We start from the raw sequence: 18,288 nt of genomic DNA, 5'->3' as shown, positions 1-18,288 counted from the left end.
TCATGGGTTTGGAAGGTGCTGTCTAAGGAACCTTGTTGAATTTCTGTGTATATTGCAAATAGTGCACACTGTTACCAGCATCCTCTTTACTTTCCCTTGCGGCTGTGTGGGTCTTTGAGGTCTGTACAGCAGCGAATTCTGGAACCGGAAGCCAGTGTCCCGATTGGACTGCTGATGCTATTTGCAGCATGCAGAACCTTGGGTGGCTGCACATGCACATAGCTGTGCAGCTTGAGAGAATGGAAACTGCTGTTACTGAGCATCACTGGAAGTAGGAGCGGATGTTTGCGATGTGGTGCCAGTCAAGTGGGGTGCTTTGTCCCGGATGGTATCAAATTCTGTGTTGTTGGAGCTGCACTAATCCAGACGAATTGGTTGTGTTCTGTCACACTCCTGACTTAATGCTTTCGTATGTTCAACTGCCCTGTTTGTTTACATTTAAGTTTTTTAGTATTTCTAGATCTCCCACCCTTTTTAGTTTAAAATCTTTTCCACCTCCCTGTTTCCCCTTTCTGCTAGGACTTGGGTCCCATCTCCAATTCAGCTGAAGTCCATTCTACCAGTACAACTACGGGACCTCAATTTCTCCTAAATCACTGCTACCTGGATCCCGTGCAGTTGCACCCTCCCATTCCTGAACTTGTGCTTCTCCCTAGTTTGTGACTATATTCTGGATCAAACCATCCAGAAACTCTTTCCCATGTTTTCTATGTCAAAGTTCCTCCAACTGTCCAATTCAATGATTCTGAGCCAGAGATATTCAAGGTAGAGACGTCTACAGGCAAGTTTTGCTTGGGATGATGCCACTGTTCATTGCTCTCCTGTGCTGCTGTTCCAGACACCGTGGTGGCAGTAGCTGATTGTAGTTAGAAGTTGGCAGTCATTGTGATGGGGAGGGTTTGAATAGACAGTTGTTGATCCTGGTCCACATTGTCCTATGCCCTGATCCGTTTGAATATTGTCTCATTTCTAGTGGGATTTACAAGCTCTTTGTCTACTTCCAGCATCATAGGTGCATTATACCAGAGCCTTGAGCCACGTTTGGATTGGTTTTGATGCTTAGAATTTGAGTTTACCCTTTGCCATCTGTTCTGCTCTTAGTTTGAGCTTCTCAACTTTCCCTTCAATAGTTAGAAACAATTGCTAAAGAATAGGTTAGTTGTTCTGACAATAGCCTGCTCCCACATCCTTTCTCCCCAATGCCAGTGAGGTTTCAGTGATGCTGATCATGCTTTCTTGAATTGTAAACAATGCCAATCCATGTCCGAAACTTAAAAGCAGAGTGCTGGAGAAATTCAGGTCTGGTATCAACTGTCGAGGAAGAAACAGTTAATATTTTTTGAATTTGAGTCATATTAAACGCAAAATGTTAATTCTGTTTCTCTTCCCCCACAGATGGTGCAAGTCCCACTGAGTTTCTCCAGCACATTGTTTTCATTTCACCTCTTCAGTGTGCATGGTATCTTATTTCTGCAAAAAGGGAGAGGGAGTGGAGCTATAAAGCATGGACATACAGATGAGCACAGGTTTGGCATTGATGGCAGTGATTGAGAAGATTAATTGATAACATAATAACATTCGGCCAAGGAGCAAAGAACAGTTCCATTGCTTGCTCTTTTGTGCTAAATATGATAAATAATCCGTTGCCAACCACACCAGCACCAAAATAAAAATGAATTCAGCTAAACCAATTGGGAAGGTCAGAGGAGTTGAGAAACCAGTGAAGATGAATTGCAGGTACTTGGGTTTTGAATGCTCTGTGAAATATTGACATGTTTGAACCCTGTGTGGCCTACTCTGTTAACAAACACTGTGCATTGTAAAGGTTGATGCAAGCAAGCACTCTGCTAGCTTTGAACTGTGTAAGTGCGCAGTGAATAATAGACATCTTGTATGTTTTCACCAATTGCAGACTGCGAATGGCAATGTTGAAGCAAAAGTGGTTTGTTTCTACAGAAGGCGAGACATACCAAGTACTCTTATTGGACTGGCAGACAAACATGCAAGTAAGTGTTTTGCTGACTTGTTGAATTCTTGTGTGTCCTGTTTTTATCATAACTTAAAAGGAGCAATGATTTTTGTCCCAACCTAGCTATTTGTTTCATCGCTGTATTTTACTTATTCTTCAGTAGCTACTGGAGAAAACATAAAAATGAAGACCTAAGTAAATGTTGGAACTGGTGCCTCAACTGTAAGAACAAGATCTAACTGGAATTATGAGCAGATAAGTTTTGAGTTAAAATTTGGAATTGAGCACTTTTGTGGTACTGTTGATTATAGTAGGTGTCCCATAAATTGTAATAGAGGGCTGGACTGACACTTTGACTATATGGAGTTGCATGGTAGTAGTCTGCCTAGTCTTAGGTCACCAGAAATTAGACTACTCTGCTTTCTAGGGGGAGAATAGCAGAGGTGCCTTATCTGAGCACTGGGGAGAGGATGATTGAAGGGAACTTTTCTCCGGGCAGTGAGAAACTCATGTGTTCAGCAGGGAATGTGTTGGCTGGTTTTAATAAATCTGCTCTTAGCAATTATTTCTTTTTAATACGACTGTTTAGTAATACTGAACATGCTTATCTCGGTAATCTAACCATATTGCCTCTCTCTCTCTCTCTAACTGTTTCGCCCTTTCATCCCCATTGTGCACTCTGACCTTTTCTGTTTCATGTTCGCAATGCCTGTCTTCTTTGTGTCTGCTCTGCTTGTTTCTCTCTCTCACGCGTTTCTCTTCTTTAAATAAATGTATGATGCTTGGCAGTAGAGGGGTTGATGGCACAGTGCATCAAAGCATGCCTTTGTCTACAAGTTTACTACCTGTAAATGATTTGATTCATAGATAACCCATTCAGGTCGTGATGATCCAGATTGATCAACTGAGCTCCAAGGGAACAAGGCGGAGTCTCAGTTTTTTAGAAGTGGCAGCATTTGTACAGCATAAGGATACATTTTGTGCGAGCAGCGCAGGCTTGGGTTTGTGGATTAAACAGCATCTTTTGTAACTCCCAATGTCCTACAATATTTTATAGCTAGAGAAGTACTTCTGTATAACCACTTGTAACATGTTAAAGTGCAGCAGGCAATTTACGTGCAACGTGAATGAATTATTTATTGTCTCACATAGCTAGAGGGATACAGTGAAAAGTGTCCTGTCACCGCAATCTGGCACCATTTTGAGGTTCAAAGGAATAAAAGGAAAGTACTTAAATAGAATTCATCTTCATAAGCCGGGGTCCCAAACAAGGCCCCAAGACACATGCAAAGTCTCTGCAAGGTCCCCTTTCCAGGCCTGCCGCAACCATGTGTCCCCGCTCCACCATCACTGCAGCTTATGCCTCACTGCCAATTCCAGGAGGCCTGTGTTGGGCTTATGAGACCAGGAGTCCCTGCTGCAGTCACTACCAACACTGCTCTGGCCTCCCTGCAAAGGAAGGACAATGAAGAAAAGAATAAGAATAAGAAAAAGAAAAGTGATGAAAAGGAGAGAGGCAAAATAGCATGTGGCTGGCTTGGAGCGATGGGCAAACTGTGCTGGTGCCACCATCTTGGATAGCTGGGCCCATGCTGTCCTCCATGCTGCTGGGCTCACTCTTCTTGTGCCACAGGACAGTTATAACTTGAAACTTTTTTAGTTGTGAAGTTTGGTAAGGGATAAGTGTTGAATGTGGGAAAAATTCTCAGATGAATTATCATCTGCAGTGCACCATCTGAAAGAAAAGTACAAACGGGTTTAATTCTAGCATTCAGTATTATCCAGTTCCCTTTTGAATGTGGAAAAAATGTATGGCGTTTGTGAAGAGCAGAGAGAAGTGGAACTGATTGTGTTGATTCTTGTCCAATCGTGATGGGCTGAAAGGCTGGTACAGCATAGAGGCCAGCGATTCAAATTATCCCATAATCATTGTATCCCTTGCTCTGTTCTATTACCATAATGCGCTTTGTATCGTATGATCTGCCTGGACTGCACACAAAACAAAACTCTTCACTGTACCTTAGGTACATGTGAAAATAATAAATCAAATCAAATCAAAGTTAAGAGAGCGCAATCCTAACTTGTATAGTTTTTCCTTGAAATTGCAAATGCCATTTTCGTAAATCTCTGCCATACTCCCTCCTGGGCCAGCACAACTTTCCTTGCATTGTGATGCCTTGTAGTACAGGTGTAGTCAAACCAGGGCCATAATGCAGCCTTCAGGCTCCCACTCCCCCTCCCCTTGGGTTGCAAATGTTATTTGTTGTCCTCCAGCTGCAACGTACCTGGCCCTGGCTCTGTTGTAGCTGCTCAACTTTGTATTTCTATTACCTGCCATGTGTCATGTAGAAACTAAAACAGAAATTACTAGGAAAAAGTCAGCAGGTCTTGCAGCATCTGTAGACAGAAAACTGAGTTAATGTTTTGGGCCCAGTGACCCTTGAGAACTAGTTTTTGATTTTGTTTCTGATTTCCAGCATCTATAGTTCTTTCGCTTGTTTTTTTTGTGTCATGTAGACTTGGAACGATGTGAACCAGTTATAAAATTGCTGATTTTTCTCTTGCTGTTAGCTTTAGAACATGGTGTCACTGACCCTTCATTGATCTGATGAGATCCTAGAACAGTTTGGTGATGTTGGGGACAGTGGGGAGGAACAGGGGCAAATATTTGTAATCAGTTGTTTCTGGAAAGTATTTTTTGGGAAAGAGAAAAATTCAAGCCTCTGAAGTTAAAACTGGGCTTTCCTTTAGTGGGAGCTGAAGTTGCCTAGCATGTGTGGCACAATTACTATCAGACCCTTCAGAACTTGTAAGGAAGGATAAAGCAGCTTGCCATGGTTTACAGTGTCACTGCAACAATGCTTGGTGCTTCCTGCCAGATCTGCTTATCAGTGCAGTAATCACTTCCACAGGACAGAGGCAGAGCCCAGATTGTCACGTGATGATGTGTCTGTCCTGGGGCCACTGAGCAGCAGGTTTACCTGCCAGATACCATTTAGTACTGTCTTAAGTGTTGTACTGACAAAAGGAAGAAGATGAGGATCGTTAATGAATACCATTCAGTGGAGCATTTGGCATTTCATCAGCTTTGATTGCTGTTTCAGAAAATTCAAACTCTTCAACTACCCATATTTTCACTGTTTTGTGTTTTATTTTAAGAGAACATGTTGTGGGTCAGATTTAACCCTTTATGGCCCACAAGATTGTGCCTTGTGCCTTGTAACAGTGAACCCTAATGTTTACTGCAGACCAGCGGCTGAATGTTACGCTCTTCAGAATAGGTTTAAGACTTGAATAGATCTAATGCTGTTGTCAGTCAGTGCTTGCCTTTTTATTTGTCCATCCATGCTGCACTCCTGGCCAGATGCCTGCCACTGGCATGTGTTTTGCAATGACATTTCCTGGTGTTCAACCACTGACAGTTTTGCAGCACTCAAAGAAATTTGCTGCACTTGGACAACTGCCATGAAAGTTTTCAGGAGATTTCTAAACCTGATGGGAAGAGTCAGCCAAATAATTTCTTTCCACTGTGGGATCTTGCCACAGGTAAGTTGGCCTTTTTCAACAGTGCAGCAGTGACTACACCTCAATGTACTGAATTGCCTGTAAAGCGCTTTGGGGTTGTTGCACACAGCACAATAGAAATTGAAGTCTTTAATTACCTTCATTATCATAATAACAAGGTTATCCAGTCCAAACCCTGCTTTGTGCTGTTTCTTCTTGGAGAACGAAACCCTACACCCCTCCCTCACTTCGTTTCTCAGCAGAATGGTGGCTGTTCCTCACTTTTGCCACTCCAGAAACTGAATCTGGAGTCTTGTTTGTTCGCATCATTAAATGCCAATGAGATTACTTTACTTTCCTGTTTGCTTTACCTTGGTTTTATTCTGAATCCTAGAAAAGGAGAGTGAGACACCTGTTGTTCCAGGGTTCTGTCCCTTCTGTGGTTTCTTGGGATTTTTGGAATTTGTTAGGGTTGAGGGTCTGGTGAGGAGGAGTAATATGCCTTCACTGGCAATGAATGTATGTTAAGGGCTCCGGCAATAATTAGGCATTCTCCAATTCATTCATTGTTTGTTTGTTTGTTTGTTTGTTTGTTTGTTTGTTTGTTGTTCACTAGTGGGGAATCTGTGCCATTCAGAGTGCCGGAGAGGGCTGATGACAAGGAAGAAGTCTATCCCTGTCCCAAGCTGCCACCCTCACCACCCACCTGACCTTTCCCGACTCAAACCAGGGATTTGTCTGAATAGCATTGTGCCTGCTATTTGAGAGTTAACAGCTTGAACGTTTTGATGACAGCAAGTACCAGTACAGGTACTTCTCCTATAACAAGATAGTTGCGTTCTTTTGCAACCTCGTGCTATAGAAAATTGCGTTATAGGAAAATCGCTATACTGTACAGCAGAAAGTTCGCGTTATCCTAACAGCGTCCACTAATCATCAATTGCGTTACAGCCAATTCACGTTAACGAAACACGCATTATAGCAGAAATACCTGTAGGAGCAGCTCCCTAAAATGTCAACTTTAACCGAGTTCCGTTTTCCTTCTGACCTGCGTTGCCCATCATGTTGTATCTGAACCACAAACCCTTACTTCACTCAGCAACATTATTTCCCCACCCTATTCCCTGACCTGGTCCCCAACTCTGCATGTTGAATTTGTGTGTATTTAATCTGCTGTGTAGGGTGTTGAGGATGAGATGTAAATTCTTCTATTCAGGGATGGCCAGCAGTTTCTGTCCAAGTTAATGATGAAATGCAGGTTACTGATATTTTATCACAGCTTTATTTGCCTTGTGCTTTCCTGTATCTTCAAGTATTAGTCCTTCCATAGAATCTCTACAGTGTGGAAACAGGCCATTCAACCCGACAAGTCCACATCGACCCTCTGAAGAGCATCCCACGCAGACCCATCCACATACTGTAGCCCTGTAACCCTGCATTTCCCATGGCTAATCCACATAATTTACATCACTGGGCACTATGGGCAATTTAGCATGGCCAGTCTACCTAACCTGGAGACCTTTGGACTATGGGAGGAAATCAGAACAGCCAGTGGAAACCCACGTAGACATGGGGAGAATGTGCAGACTACACACAGTTGCCCGAGTGTGGAATTTAACCGGGTCCCTGGCGCTGTGAGGCAGCAGTGCTAACCACTGAGCCACCATGCTGCCTTGTCCACGAGGCATGGAGAAATGAGCAGAGGATCTGTTTTAAGGAGAATCACTACCACTTTTCATGTTGACAATACTCCTGTGTGAAGAATAAAATAACTTTTAGCAGAGAATAAAATAAACAAACTTTCGAAACCAACTAATGTCTGGAAGCTTTCAGTAGTTGTAATGAAAGAGTTAGACAGCACTGTCACTGGATGTTTTGAGTAATTGCCATTGGTTTAAGGTACTGTGAATAACCAAAAGCTGAGCCAGAGGGAGACTGGAGGTTACCCTGAGCCTAGGGATATGCCCTGAGGGCGTAGGAGTTGGCTGCAATGGATGGGATGGGAGGCAGTGAACATATTGGGTGACTAGAACTATGGCTGGTGGAGGTGTGGGTCTTGCTCAAGAGACCACTGCAGTCAAGAAAGCACACCAACATCTCTGCTTCCTCAGAAAGCTAAGGAAATTTGGCATGTCCACAATAACTCATAGCAATTTTTATAGATGCATCATAGAAAGCATCCTATTCCAATGCATCACAGCTTGGTATGGCAACTGTTCTGCCCAAGACCCCAAGAATTTACAGAATTGTGAATGCAGCCCTGTCCATCATGAAAACCAGCCTTCCTTCCATTGACTCAGCCTATACTGCCCACTGCCTCGGGAAAGCAGCCAACATAATCAAAGACCCCTCCCACTGCAGTTATACTCACTTCCACCGGACAGACGATACAAACATTTGAAAACGCATGCCGACAGATTCAGAACAGCTTGTCCCCTGTTGTTGTTGGACTTTTGGACGGACCTCTCGTATATTAGAGTTGATCTTTCTCTGCAACTTCCCTGTATGTATAACACTATATTCTGGATTCTTTTCCATTACCCTGATGCACTTGAGGTATGATTTGTCTGGTTAGCACCCAAAACAATACTTTTCACTGTATCTCAGTACATGTGACAGTGATAAATCAAATCAATCGATGTGGGATGAGGAATCAAGGAGAGAAATATGGCAGGGAGAAGTCACTGTGAAAGTGACTTCTGTTGTCACTGGCCTCTCTAATCAGTGGGAATGCAGTTCAGTGTCAGTCACTGAATTGGTCATTTTGATTGACAGATCTGATGTCCAATACTTGTGCTGTGAGCAGAGGATTTTCATAAAATATTGTGGGAGTTCTTAGTGCATTAATTCAGCATGAAGTGTAGCTGATGTCATAGCTCTGTTGTGGTGCCATTTCTAGCAACATCCTTTCCTAAACTAATGTGTGAAAGCTTCTTCTGTCGGGGAGGGATGGAGTTGCCTGGTGTCTGCATCAATCTGATACTTCCATCTGCTTGGCCTGTCTGTCCAAAATGGCTGCCTGGAGACTCCACAGGCAGCTGCTGCTGCTCTTCAGAGAGAGCCGAGAAGCTTATCCTGCTGTCCGTGTAATCAATGGGAACCGAGCAAGAACAGAGAACACGTGACAAAATCTCTCCTGAGTTTAAGACTTGGCAGTTTGCCAGCTAGTGTTAGAGAACAGGCTTGGTGTCTGATGGATTAAGAGCTGTTCGAGAGAGAGAGAGAGATCTTTGAAGTTACCTTAACCCTTTGTGGTTGGGAACTTTGTCCCTCGACAAGGAGAGATCCTTTTGCTTGCTTTGAGCAACTGAACCAAGGAGACGGTGAACAGAAGAGTAGTATTCATCTCAAAGTTCCGTTGTATAATTCTGTGGGGAGGGAGTTTTGAAGTCCCTGCTTTGATACACTGAACAACTTGATTGTGCATGAGTTTAGCTGGAGCACTGATTAACCTAAAACACACAGCTACTTAGTGTGATGTTTATTCAGCAGTCGTGCAAGCAGCCATTTGTAAACAAAATAGATTTTGGACTAGATGGCCCTGAAATTCAAACACCGTGGAACAGATCCAGTTGATGTGTTGACCGATTGGAACTGTGTTCTTTCCGTCTAAGTTGCACTGGAATTTGTCTCTTTCTCTCGCACGTGCTTCTGGCTTTCTCTTCCTATGAGTTCCATTGGAGCTAGTAGTTGACGTTTTCTTCAGGTATTACTTTGGCCTGTGTGAGCCTGGTGTCAGCAGACTGAAACCTTGAAGAATTGCCACAGGGTACTTCGTTATTTTGGGAAAGAGATCAGGGCAGCAGTTCTGGTTTTTATTGTTTTCTTCCCCCCCATTCTGTAAAAGCCTGCAGAAGACTCTGCAGTTTTCTGGACAGTGCAATGCAGATACTTAACCCAGCAGATCATCCCAGTAGCCAGTCTAAATTTATTTCAGCTTTGCAGCTTTAAATTGGTTTACGAACCAGCATTCAGTGCGTCGAAAATTTCCTTAACTTTTCTCCTTAGGGTACATGTTTTTGCAATACTATTCATTTGGATGGGGGTAAGAGTGCAGATTATAATGGGATGTTTAGTTGGAGTATCCATTGATGGACTCCAGAAACATTGAGTAGAGAAATTAGGTTCCTTCCATGACACTTCTTCATTGGAAGGTTGAAGTGATATGTTCTTCAAAGGTCTGAAACTAAGGGCCACAATTGCACTTTGGGCTGCCCCTCATCTTTTCATTTATGGAGAAGGCAGCTACATCACCCCTGGATTTGACTGAGTAGTGTCCACTGTCATCAAGGGAAATGGAAATCAGGAACCTTTGTTGTGTCAGTGATGGGGTGTTGGTTCTTTATGCTGATATGATGACCTCCATCATTGATATCAGCTTCGGGAATTTTAGCCTGTTCTTCCTGGAAAGAAGTATCTGATTTGGAGTGATTCCTGATGGGTTTTTGAGAATGGGAATGTTCATGATGCTCATTTCACAGAGCAGCTTGGTGTCCCTGACACCGACTTGGAGTGGCGGAGAAAGTTCAGTCTGGCATCATTTGTGCACACAGGAACAGTTAACCTTTTGAGGCTGGTTTGATTCCTGTTCAGCGCCCACAGTATTTTGCCTTTATATCTCTGATATCTACCGTATGGTGATATTTCATTGTAAATTTGCAGTCTTTGTACAGATGCTGCAGGACCATGAAGCTGAGTGTAGATGTGGGCTACTTTAGCAGGATGAAGCGTTTTTGCTACTCTTCAGCAACATTCCAGATTAGATTAACCTGAGTTTTCACACTTCAGCTAGCGCTGCTGGATTTCAAGACCAATAGGTTAATGTCCTGTTGCCTTGGGTGGCTTGGTGGGTAAATTGTCTTCTGCAGAAGGAAATGTTGATTTTTTATTTTTTCTTGGTAACTTTATCATTCAAATGGAATGCCAGCTGATCTGTCTTCTGTCGATTTGGGACAGGAGCATCACTTCTGGAAGTAGTAATCCAGTAGGTCAATGCTGCTGGTCAGTGTCCTACTTTGCTCCTTGAGCAGTGATACCTGTGTCAGCACTGTCTTATCAACATGGATGAATCCTTTGGATTTGGTGCTGGGCGTGTGCCCTGCATTGATATTGGACAAGGCTGCAATAAATGATGACAACATCCAACTTGTGTGGTGAAATCAGAGAACAGTAATCCTAGTTAGATAAGAGTAAGGCGCATGATGGGGTTTTCCCCTTAAGTGGGTAAATTGAGCTGTTTCACCATTTGTTGTTTGTTCGCGATTTGTACAGGCCAAGAGCTGGATAATTGTGACGCAACACTACCGACTGATGTCCCTGATGTTCCACAAGAAACACTGCCTAAAACTGGTGAGTAAATTGCCATCTCTCTGGTCATTTCGGTCTACAATCCGCGGACCTCTGGACAAAGTTGTACTTACAACTTTTTAGCTTTGCACGTTGGATTGAATGGACAGACCGTAACACTGCAATCGCAGGGACAGCTAGATGAATCCTGGATGTAAGAATTTTGACTTTGTGATTCTACTCTTGATGAAGGCCAAGGTGCTGCATGGAGTTCATTTCCCTTGCGAGTTGGCCTGTATTGTGGATCTGCTGCTCCAGCTGCTATAAGTTGTGCTTCCATTGACTATATCAGTTGTATATGGATACTTATTTTCCTTGACAACCTCCCTCATGGGCTCTTGTATGGCCTGTTCAGTTCTGTTTGTCTGTGCGTTATACAAAACCAAGCTGACATTTACTGGCTGCTAGGGTTAGTTACTTAAATGCATGGTTCAGGTACAATGTGAAAATCACCATGTCAAAATGTGTGTTAATGGTTAGTTTCTGAGTATTAATGCCCTTCTGCTTCTTACGCTGTTATGATGTTGTCTTGCCTGGTGAAGTATAGTCCAAAACTGATTTGTTTAACTGTTCTGTCCCATTGCCTACTGAAGATTGCAACTGACTCTCAAGCCTGCAACAACTAAAACTAAAAGCACTGCAAAGTATGTGGAGCACTTTGGGATATTTTTCAATGTTAGGTAGGCACTGTATAAATGCAGTCTCATTTTGCTCCCTTTCCATGTGTTGACTGTAGCTGGGTATAGGCTTTGAGTGGCAGTGCACCTCCGGTATCTTGCTGTTCACAGGTGTGCCTGTAGTGAACTCTTGATTTTTTTTTTCTCCCCCCTGCAATCAGCATTATTTTCAGTGGGGAACACTATCGTTGCAGTTACGTGAATAACAAAAATAAGTATCCTCTATTGGAGGAAATCATGTAGCAGTGAGCAAAAACTGACATGGTGATCACCGTGGAGACATGAGCTGACCTGTTTTTGAACTGAACACCAAGCTATATTATTTTACAATGGTGAGAGTTAGGAGCTGTGGAGAAATTTGTGACCTGTCCCAGTGTCACAAAACAAAGTGTGTAGCCAGGTGCAACAAGTAACCAAAAGGCTAATGGAATCCAAAGAAAAGGAAGCAATGCTTCAATTGTACAGAACCTGGCTCTTTAAAGTGCTCTTTAAAGCTCTCTTTAAGTTCAGCATGGATTCATAAAAACTATACCAAGGTTAATGAATTAAATAATAAGAACAGGTTCTACAAATACTTACTTGTATTCACTTGAGTTTAGAAGGCTTGAGAGATGGTCTAAGTGAAACATTGAAAACCTTGGATGGTTTCAGTAAAGTTCATGCAAGGTACTCTGTAAATCAACATTGAGATCGTTTCAGAGTGAAGTCAGGAGCACTTTAATGTTCAAAGGGTAACAAAAATCTGGACTTGCCTCCCAAAGGCTGTGAATGTAGTGACAGTGGAAGATTTCTTGCCTGACATGAGCAAGGGAATTAATAATGTGGAAGTGTGAGCTGTGAGGGCACCCAGAGTGTTACAAAAGATTATGGACTGGTAAATGATTTGGCGAAAAAAAAAAAAAGTGCCAAATGGAATATAATATGGGGTCGTGTAAAATATTCGCTTTGGAAAGGAAAGATAGAAAATGGAAAACTTTTAAACAGTTGGTGTCACTTTGGGTACTATATGGTAGTTGAGTAAGAAACTGTGAATGTACAGTGGGTATGACATAGTAGGTCCAGATAGCACATACCAGAGTGATAAGAAGCAACCTCCACTGAAGGGTTAATCTTTATTTTAAGTAGTTAATCTTTGACTTCAGATGTGTTCTCTCAACTTGAGATTTGACAGGGAAAGGTGAGTTAATATTGGTATTCAGAGGACGTTTTGAATGCTGTATGTGAATCACAAAGGTAGCAAGTAGGCACAGCAAACCATTAGGAAGGAAAATGTTATTTTGTCATAGAACCATATAATCTCTACAGCGTGGAAACAGGCCATTTGGCCCAACAAGTCCACAGTCACTCCCCGGACAGCATCCCAACCAGGCTTATCCCTTTACGCTATCCCTGCAACCCTGCATTTTTCCCATGGCTAACCTATCTAACTTACACATCCCCAAATACTACAGGGCAATTTAGCATGGCCGATCCACCTAACCTGCACATCTTTGGACTGTGGGAGGAAACCCATGCAGACACGGAGAATGTACACACTTAACACAGATAGTTGCCCGAGGCCAGAATTGAATCCGGGTCCCTGGTGCTGTGAAGCAAATGTACTAACTACTGAGCCACCACGTTGCCCCAGTGTTGTGTTGGCCTTCATTTCAAGGGATTTAGAATATGTGAAATTTTGCTGAAATTGTGTAGGACCTTAGAGTACAGTACACACTTGGAAAGCACAGTTTTGGTCTCCTCCAGTGCCTCAGCCAGAATGCAGCAAAGGTTACTGAGATTGATTAATTGATTCTAGCATGAGAGGGTTGTTCTCTGACAAGTGGAGCAGAATGGATGAAATTTTGTAGATTTTTAAAAGACCTTGTGGAAACATGTAGGATACTTGGAGAGCCTGACTGGGTAAATCCCTGCATGAGTGTTTTGAGCTAGTGATCGTAATCTCTGAAATGAGATGGTTAGCTAATTGCAGCTGAGATGAGAATTTATTTCAATTGATCATGAATCTTTGGAATTCTGTACTTCAGAAGCCTGTGGCTGCTTGATTGACCATTTTGAAAATGGAGATGTGTAGATTATTGAACACTAAGGGAGTCTAGGGATATGGGGATAATGTGGTAAAGTGGAGATCCTTTAGAAATTTAGTTATGATTTTGAATGGTGAAGCAACCTGATAGTCTTTAGGGGTGTTGAAGTGTTCTTTGTTTATTAAATCTTGGATTGAGCTTTGGTCTAGCATTCATGTGTCGACTGTCAAGTTGGGGTCAGTGCAGTGAAGCAAACTGAGTATCTTGATTCTCCATGTACCTCCCTATCCTGTTCCAGTCAGTTACCTTCCTAATACTGCAGATGGCAATGACAGCTCAGCACAGGCTTGCAACTGAGTTTGAGACTTCTAATCTGTCATAGACAATGAATGGAGAGAAGAGATGAACACTTTTCCACTGCGTTGGTGCACAATGCAGGGAAGAAACATGCCTTAAATTCTAACTTAAATATGGACCAGGAGAGGGCCTTTATTTATCAAGGGTGTCGATGCTGGGCTATAAAGTATTTTCTACTTGAAGCATGTAATTTCAGCATCTAGCACATGCCAGATGCAGCAAGGTGTGGGTACAGATTGAAGTTCCCTTCATTTGAGGCTAATTGTTGCATTAACCTTTGGAACAAGGAAACCATGTTTTCAAAATAAACTTGCCATGGAGGATTAGAGCAGCAGATTGTGTATTCCTTGGTGGGTCCCTTTTAACTTTGTGATTTACAGAAGGCCAGCTCTCTAGTTGTATAATCCATCAATATTTCCGAAAAGTTGCAAATGCATTGTGGAGTTTACAAATTTTGAAGACTGGCTCTTGATTGCCAGACTAATAATGGAGCTCCAGTGCCCCAAAGTGCTTTGTTTTGATCTCCACCTACTCCGTTGAGAATTGTGTGACTTTTTTGTTGCGTTTTTAATTACAGAAGACCTTGAGGAGGAAATGGAACCAGAAACAAACATGGACGGCCCACAGCAGTTGACAGAGAAACAGCAACACCAGCTCAAACATCGAGAGCTGTTCCTATCACGCCAGCTGGAGTCCTTACCAGCAACACACATACGGTGAGCAGATGTTTTTATGAACTATACTTGCAATTGGCCCATCCTGTCTTAGTGTTTCCATGTACGAACTGGTAAGTCCCATTTTATGGGAGCCCAGATTGCTCAGGCAAGAAGTTGTTGGTAGCAGCATGAAGTCTAGTGGTGTCGTACTATAGTTAATTCATTTATTAAGGTAGTCTGCTGCCTTGTCTGGCAAGGGAGAACCTGTACTAACACTGCATCTTGGATGAATGACATCTGAAACCTATCATCAGGCCATCCTAAGTTGCACAGTCTTCAGATTGCCCTTCATTAAGATCCAAGCATTGATTGTATAATCTAAAAGATAGCTTTTCATATAGCACACTTGAACATAAGGGTAACGCAACATAAACCCACCCAATATTTTGCTGTCCACTGTGACTTTCATTCTCAAGTTGGTTTACAGCAGAAATTTGCACTGGGGGTTGACAGGTGGATTTTTCAGTGTCAGAGTTGTTTCTTCCATCATTAGCCTCCCTTATAGAGTCATAAAGTTATACAGCATGAAAACAGACCCTTTGGTCCGACTCACCTGCACCGACCAGATATCCTAAACTGACCTAGTCCCATTTGTCAGCATTTAGTTAAAGGAACTATGCACCTGCACCCCAAGGTCTCTTTGTTCGGCAACACTATATGTATTGACACGTGGACATATAGATTACTACTTGTGCAGATATTTTGCTGTTAGTTACCCTTTGCATGTGACTAGACATTCATGTATCAACATTTATTCTTCATTGTAGTATTCATCACTTTTTTAACTGTTGAATTAATCTTCTGAAAACTGATATTGGGGTGCGTAAATTGCATAGTTCCAATTTATTACTGGACCAAAAGAGTACAAGATTTCCTTAGAGATAGTAGGAACTGCTGATGCCGGAGTCTGTGCTAACAAGGTGTAGAGCTGGATGAACACAGCAGGCCAGCATCAGAGGAGCAGGAAAGCTGACGTTTCGGGTCTGGACCCTTCTGGAGGGGAAGGGGGCTCTGAAATAAATAGAGAGGGGGAGGCGATGATAGAAGGTGAATAGTGGAGTAGATAGGTGGAGAGAAGACGAACAGGTCAAGGAGGCAGGATGAAGCCAGTGATGGTGTGTGTAGGTAGGGAGTTGGCATGGGGGTTGTCAGTGAGGAGGGAGGGGCGGGTAGGTGGGAGTGAAGATGAACAGGTCAAGGAGACGGGGACGAGAGGAAGATTTCCTTAAACTGTTTCCTTCCCTTGTGTAGTCTAGGAATGACTTGCTTATAGAGTCGTAGCAATATACAGCATGAAAACAGACCCTTCGATCCAACTCACCCATGCCGACCAGATAGCCTAAATAAATCTAGACCCATTTGCCAGCATTTGGTCCATATCCCTCTAAACCCTTTCTGTTCAGATACCTATCCAGATGCCTTTTAAATGTTGTAATTGTACCAGCCTCCACCACTTCGCCTGGCAGCTCATTCCATACACGCACCACCCTCTGTATGGAAAAAGTTGCCCTTTAGGTCCCTTTTAAATCTTTCCCCTCACACCTTAAACCTGAGCCCTCTGGTTTTGGACTCCCCAACCCTGGGGAAAATACCTTGTCTATTTACCCTATCCATGCCCCTCATGATTTTATAAGCCTCTAAAAGGTCACTCGTCAGCCTCCGACGCTCCAGGGAAAGTAGTCCCAATGTATTCAGCCTCTCCCTATAGCTCAAACCATGGCAACATCCCTCCTGGGGAAGAATTGAAAGAAATTGTTTATGGCAGATGTGGTTTTGTTTTCTTTTGGTATACAACAGCAAAAAGTGGCCAGCTTGTAGATAATTGCTTCTCATTGTTTAACTAGAATGCTTTGTCAATGTCAACTCTTTGTCAGCAATGATATCAGCATACGTTATGATATAACTGTCCTGATTTAATTTGTACCTAGAGCAGAAACGGGATGGGTGTTGGGATAGATAATGTGCTCTCAACATGGACTTGGCAAGCAAGATGGAAGGCAAAATACATTCCAGTCTGTGGGTCAGTGACAAGGCTATGACTTTGTTGTTGGATTCTAGTAATGAGATAACAGGAGGAAATGAGCTGTTTTGAGACCAGTTGTAGCTTTGAATCTGTCACCCTCATTCACATCCAGTAATTCAACATAGGCTAGGGATTGAACCCACTCAACTTCCTGCTGTATATGCTTCAGTCCATTTAGTCAGAGGATATGTTTACAAAACCAAAGTTGCTGGAAAAGCTCAGCAGGTCTGGCAGCATCTGTGGAGGAGAAAACAGAGTTAACGTTTCGGGTCCGGTGACCCTTCCTCAGAACCGTTATGTTTATAACAGATATGTTTATAATGGATATGTTTACAAATTGAGTCAGTAAAAGAAATGCATATGCCAAGTGGCTTGGGTGAAAGGGAAGAGGTGAACAGTAGAAAGAAAGAAACTTGCTGGACTTTGGGCCTCCAAGAAGACTGTAATAATCCAGTTTGGTTCTTTCCTTCGATGTCTTCAGCCTGTTTAAACAATAACTGGAGATGCTAAGATTTTCCTTTATGTATAAAGCCATGTGCTGCTTTGATTGGCGTTGAGGTAGAAGATCAACCACATGTTTTGGCTTTGCTGAATGGCCTAATCTTGCTCCTGTGATGGAGACTAATATGGTCAATGTTGCCATTTGTTTGAAAAGAGCTGAGAAACAGGAAAGAGCAAAGTTACATTTGGAAGACCTCATTGTTTTAAATGTTACTTTGATTCTCTAAGTGGCGAAGATCAAAGCAAGGTTAAGACATGTATGCAGTACCACTGCTTTTGGGTTTCATAGTGACGACACATTGAGGTCAGTAAAGGGAGTCGTAATTCCATGTAACATAGCTGGAGTAAGCTGTTTTGTAAGCAGTGATGCAGTCTCTCATAAGATGCCAATGCTGTTGAGTAAACCTTTGGAAAAGAGACAACTCAAACTTGAAATGGAGTATAAGGTCATTATTTTGAAAAATGGATTTTCAGTTTACCCACTCAAGGCATAATTGTTTTCCTCTCAACGAAACCTGGTGTTTTTCAGTGTTAGACAAGCATTAAAACATCACGCGGTAAGAATCATGGAGAAAAGCAAATCTATCTAAGCAACGTGCTCATCCTGCATCTCCAAGGTCTAAAGTTCCAATCGGAAAATACAAGTATGAGGCTAATAAAGATGAATGAAAAGTGCGAAGTCTATAAAAAGGATTCAATGACCCATTCTACTGGAAGGCTTCCATTGTGGGTTGTGGAATTTACTCATGTGCTGAGTTAGATTGTGGTTTGTTTGGTCGACATGGAAGCCGAAGATTTGGGGTGATAGGGGGCATAGTCACAAGTGGAATTATGGGCACAGTCAGAGCAACTATTATCGTATTGATTGGAGCAAGCTTGAAGGGTGAAATAACCTGCTCTCGCTCCTGTTTCTTATTTAATTATGTTGATATACATCTAAAGGATACAATGATATATGACAAAGACAAAAATCTTTTAATTGTACGGTTTGTGGACCTAGTGACTAGATTAATCTTACTGTAATAACACATAGTATGGACAAAAGGATTATTACAGGGAAAAATGACAAACTGGTTCTGGGGCAGCAGTGATGATGAAGGGGCATTTGCAAATGAGGAGCAATAGCATGAACGTCTCACTTGTGGGTACTATGTACCTCCTGATGCTTGTG

General features: G+C 42.5%; 1 protein-coding gene across 3 annotated transcripts in view; it reads left to right on the top strand.

Moving 5' to 3' along the window:
- Positions 1-18,288, top strand: part of LOC109933334 (metastasis-associated protein MTA1-like) — a 98,301-nt gene that overhangs the window by 30,623 nt on the left and 49,390 nt on the right. For 2 of the 3 annotated variants that reach the window (XM_020532315.2, XM_048618287.1), the window contains exons 3-5: positions 1,913-2,006; positions 10,745-10,822; positions 14,455-14,593. In XM_020532315.2, coding sequence (XP_020387904.1) covers positions 1,913-2,006; positions 10,745-10,822; positions 14,455-14,593 — 311 coding nt within the window. Of the gene's footprint in view, positions 1-1,912; positions 2,007-6,120; positions 6,284-10,744; positions 10,823-14,454; positions 14,594-18,288 lie in introns of those variants that run through there. The other variant, XM_048618288.1, reaches the window with a different exon arrangement.

This window comes from Rhincodon typus, chromosome 39, assembly GCF_021869965.1.
Source record: "Rhincodon typus isolate 14 chromosome 39, sRhiTyp1.1, whole genome shotgun sequence".
Taxonomy (NCBI): Eukaryota; Metazoa; Chordata; class Chondrichthyes; order Orectolobiformes; family Rhincodontidae; genus Rhincodon; species Rhincodon typus.
Note: the sequence above shows the minus strand (reverse complement) of the source record. Positions and strands in the feature narration are given on the sequence as shown.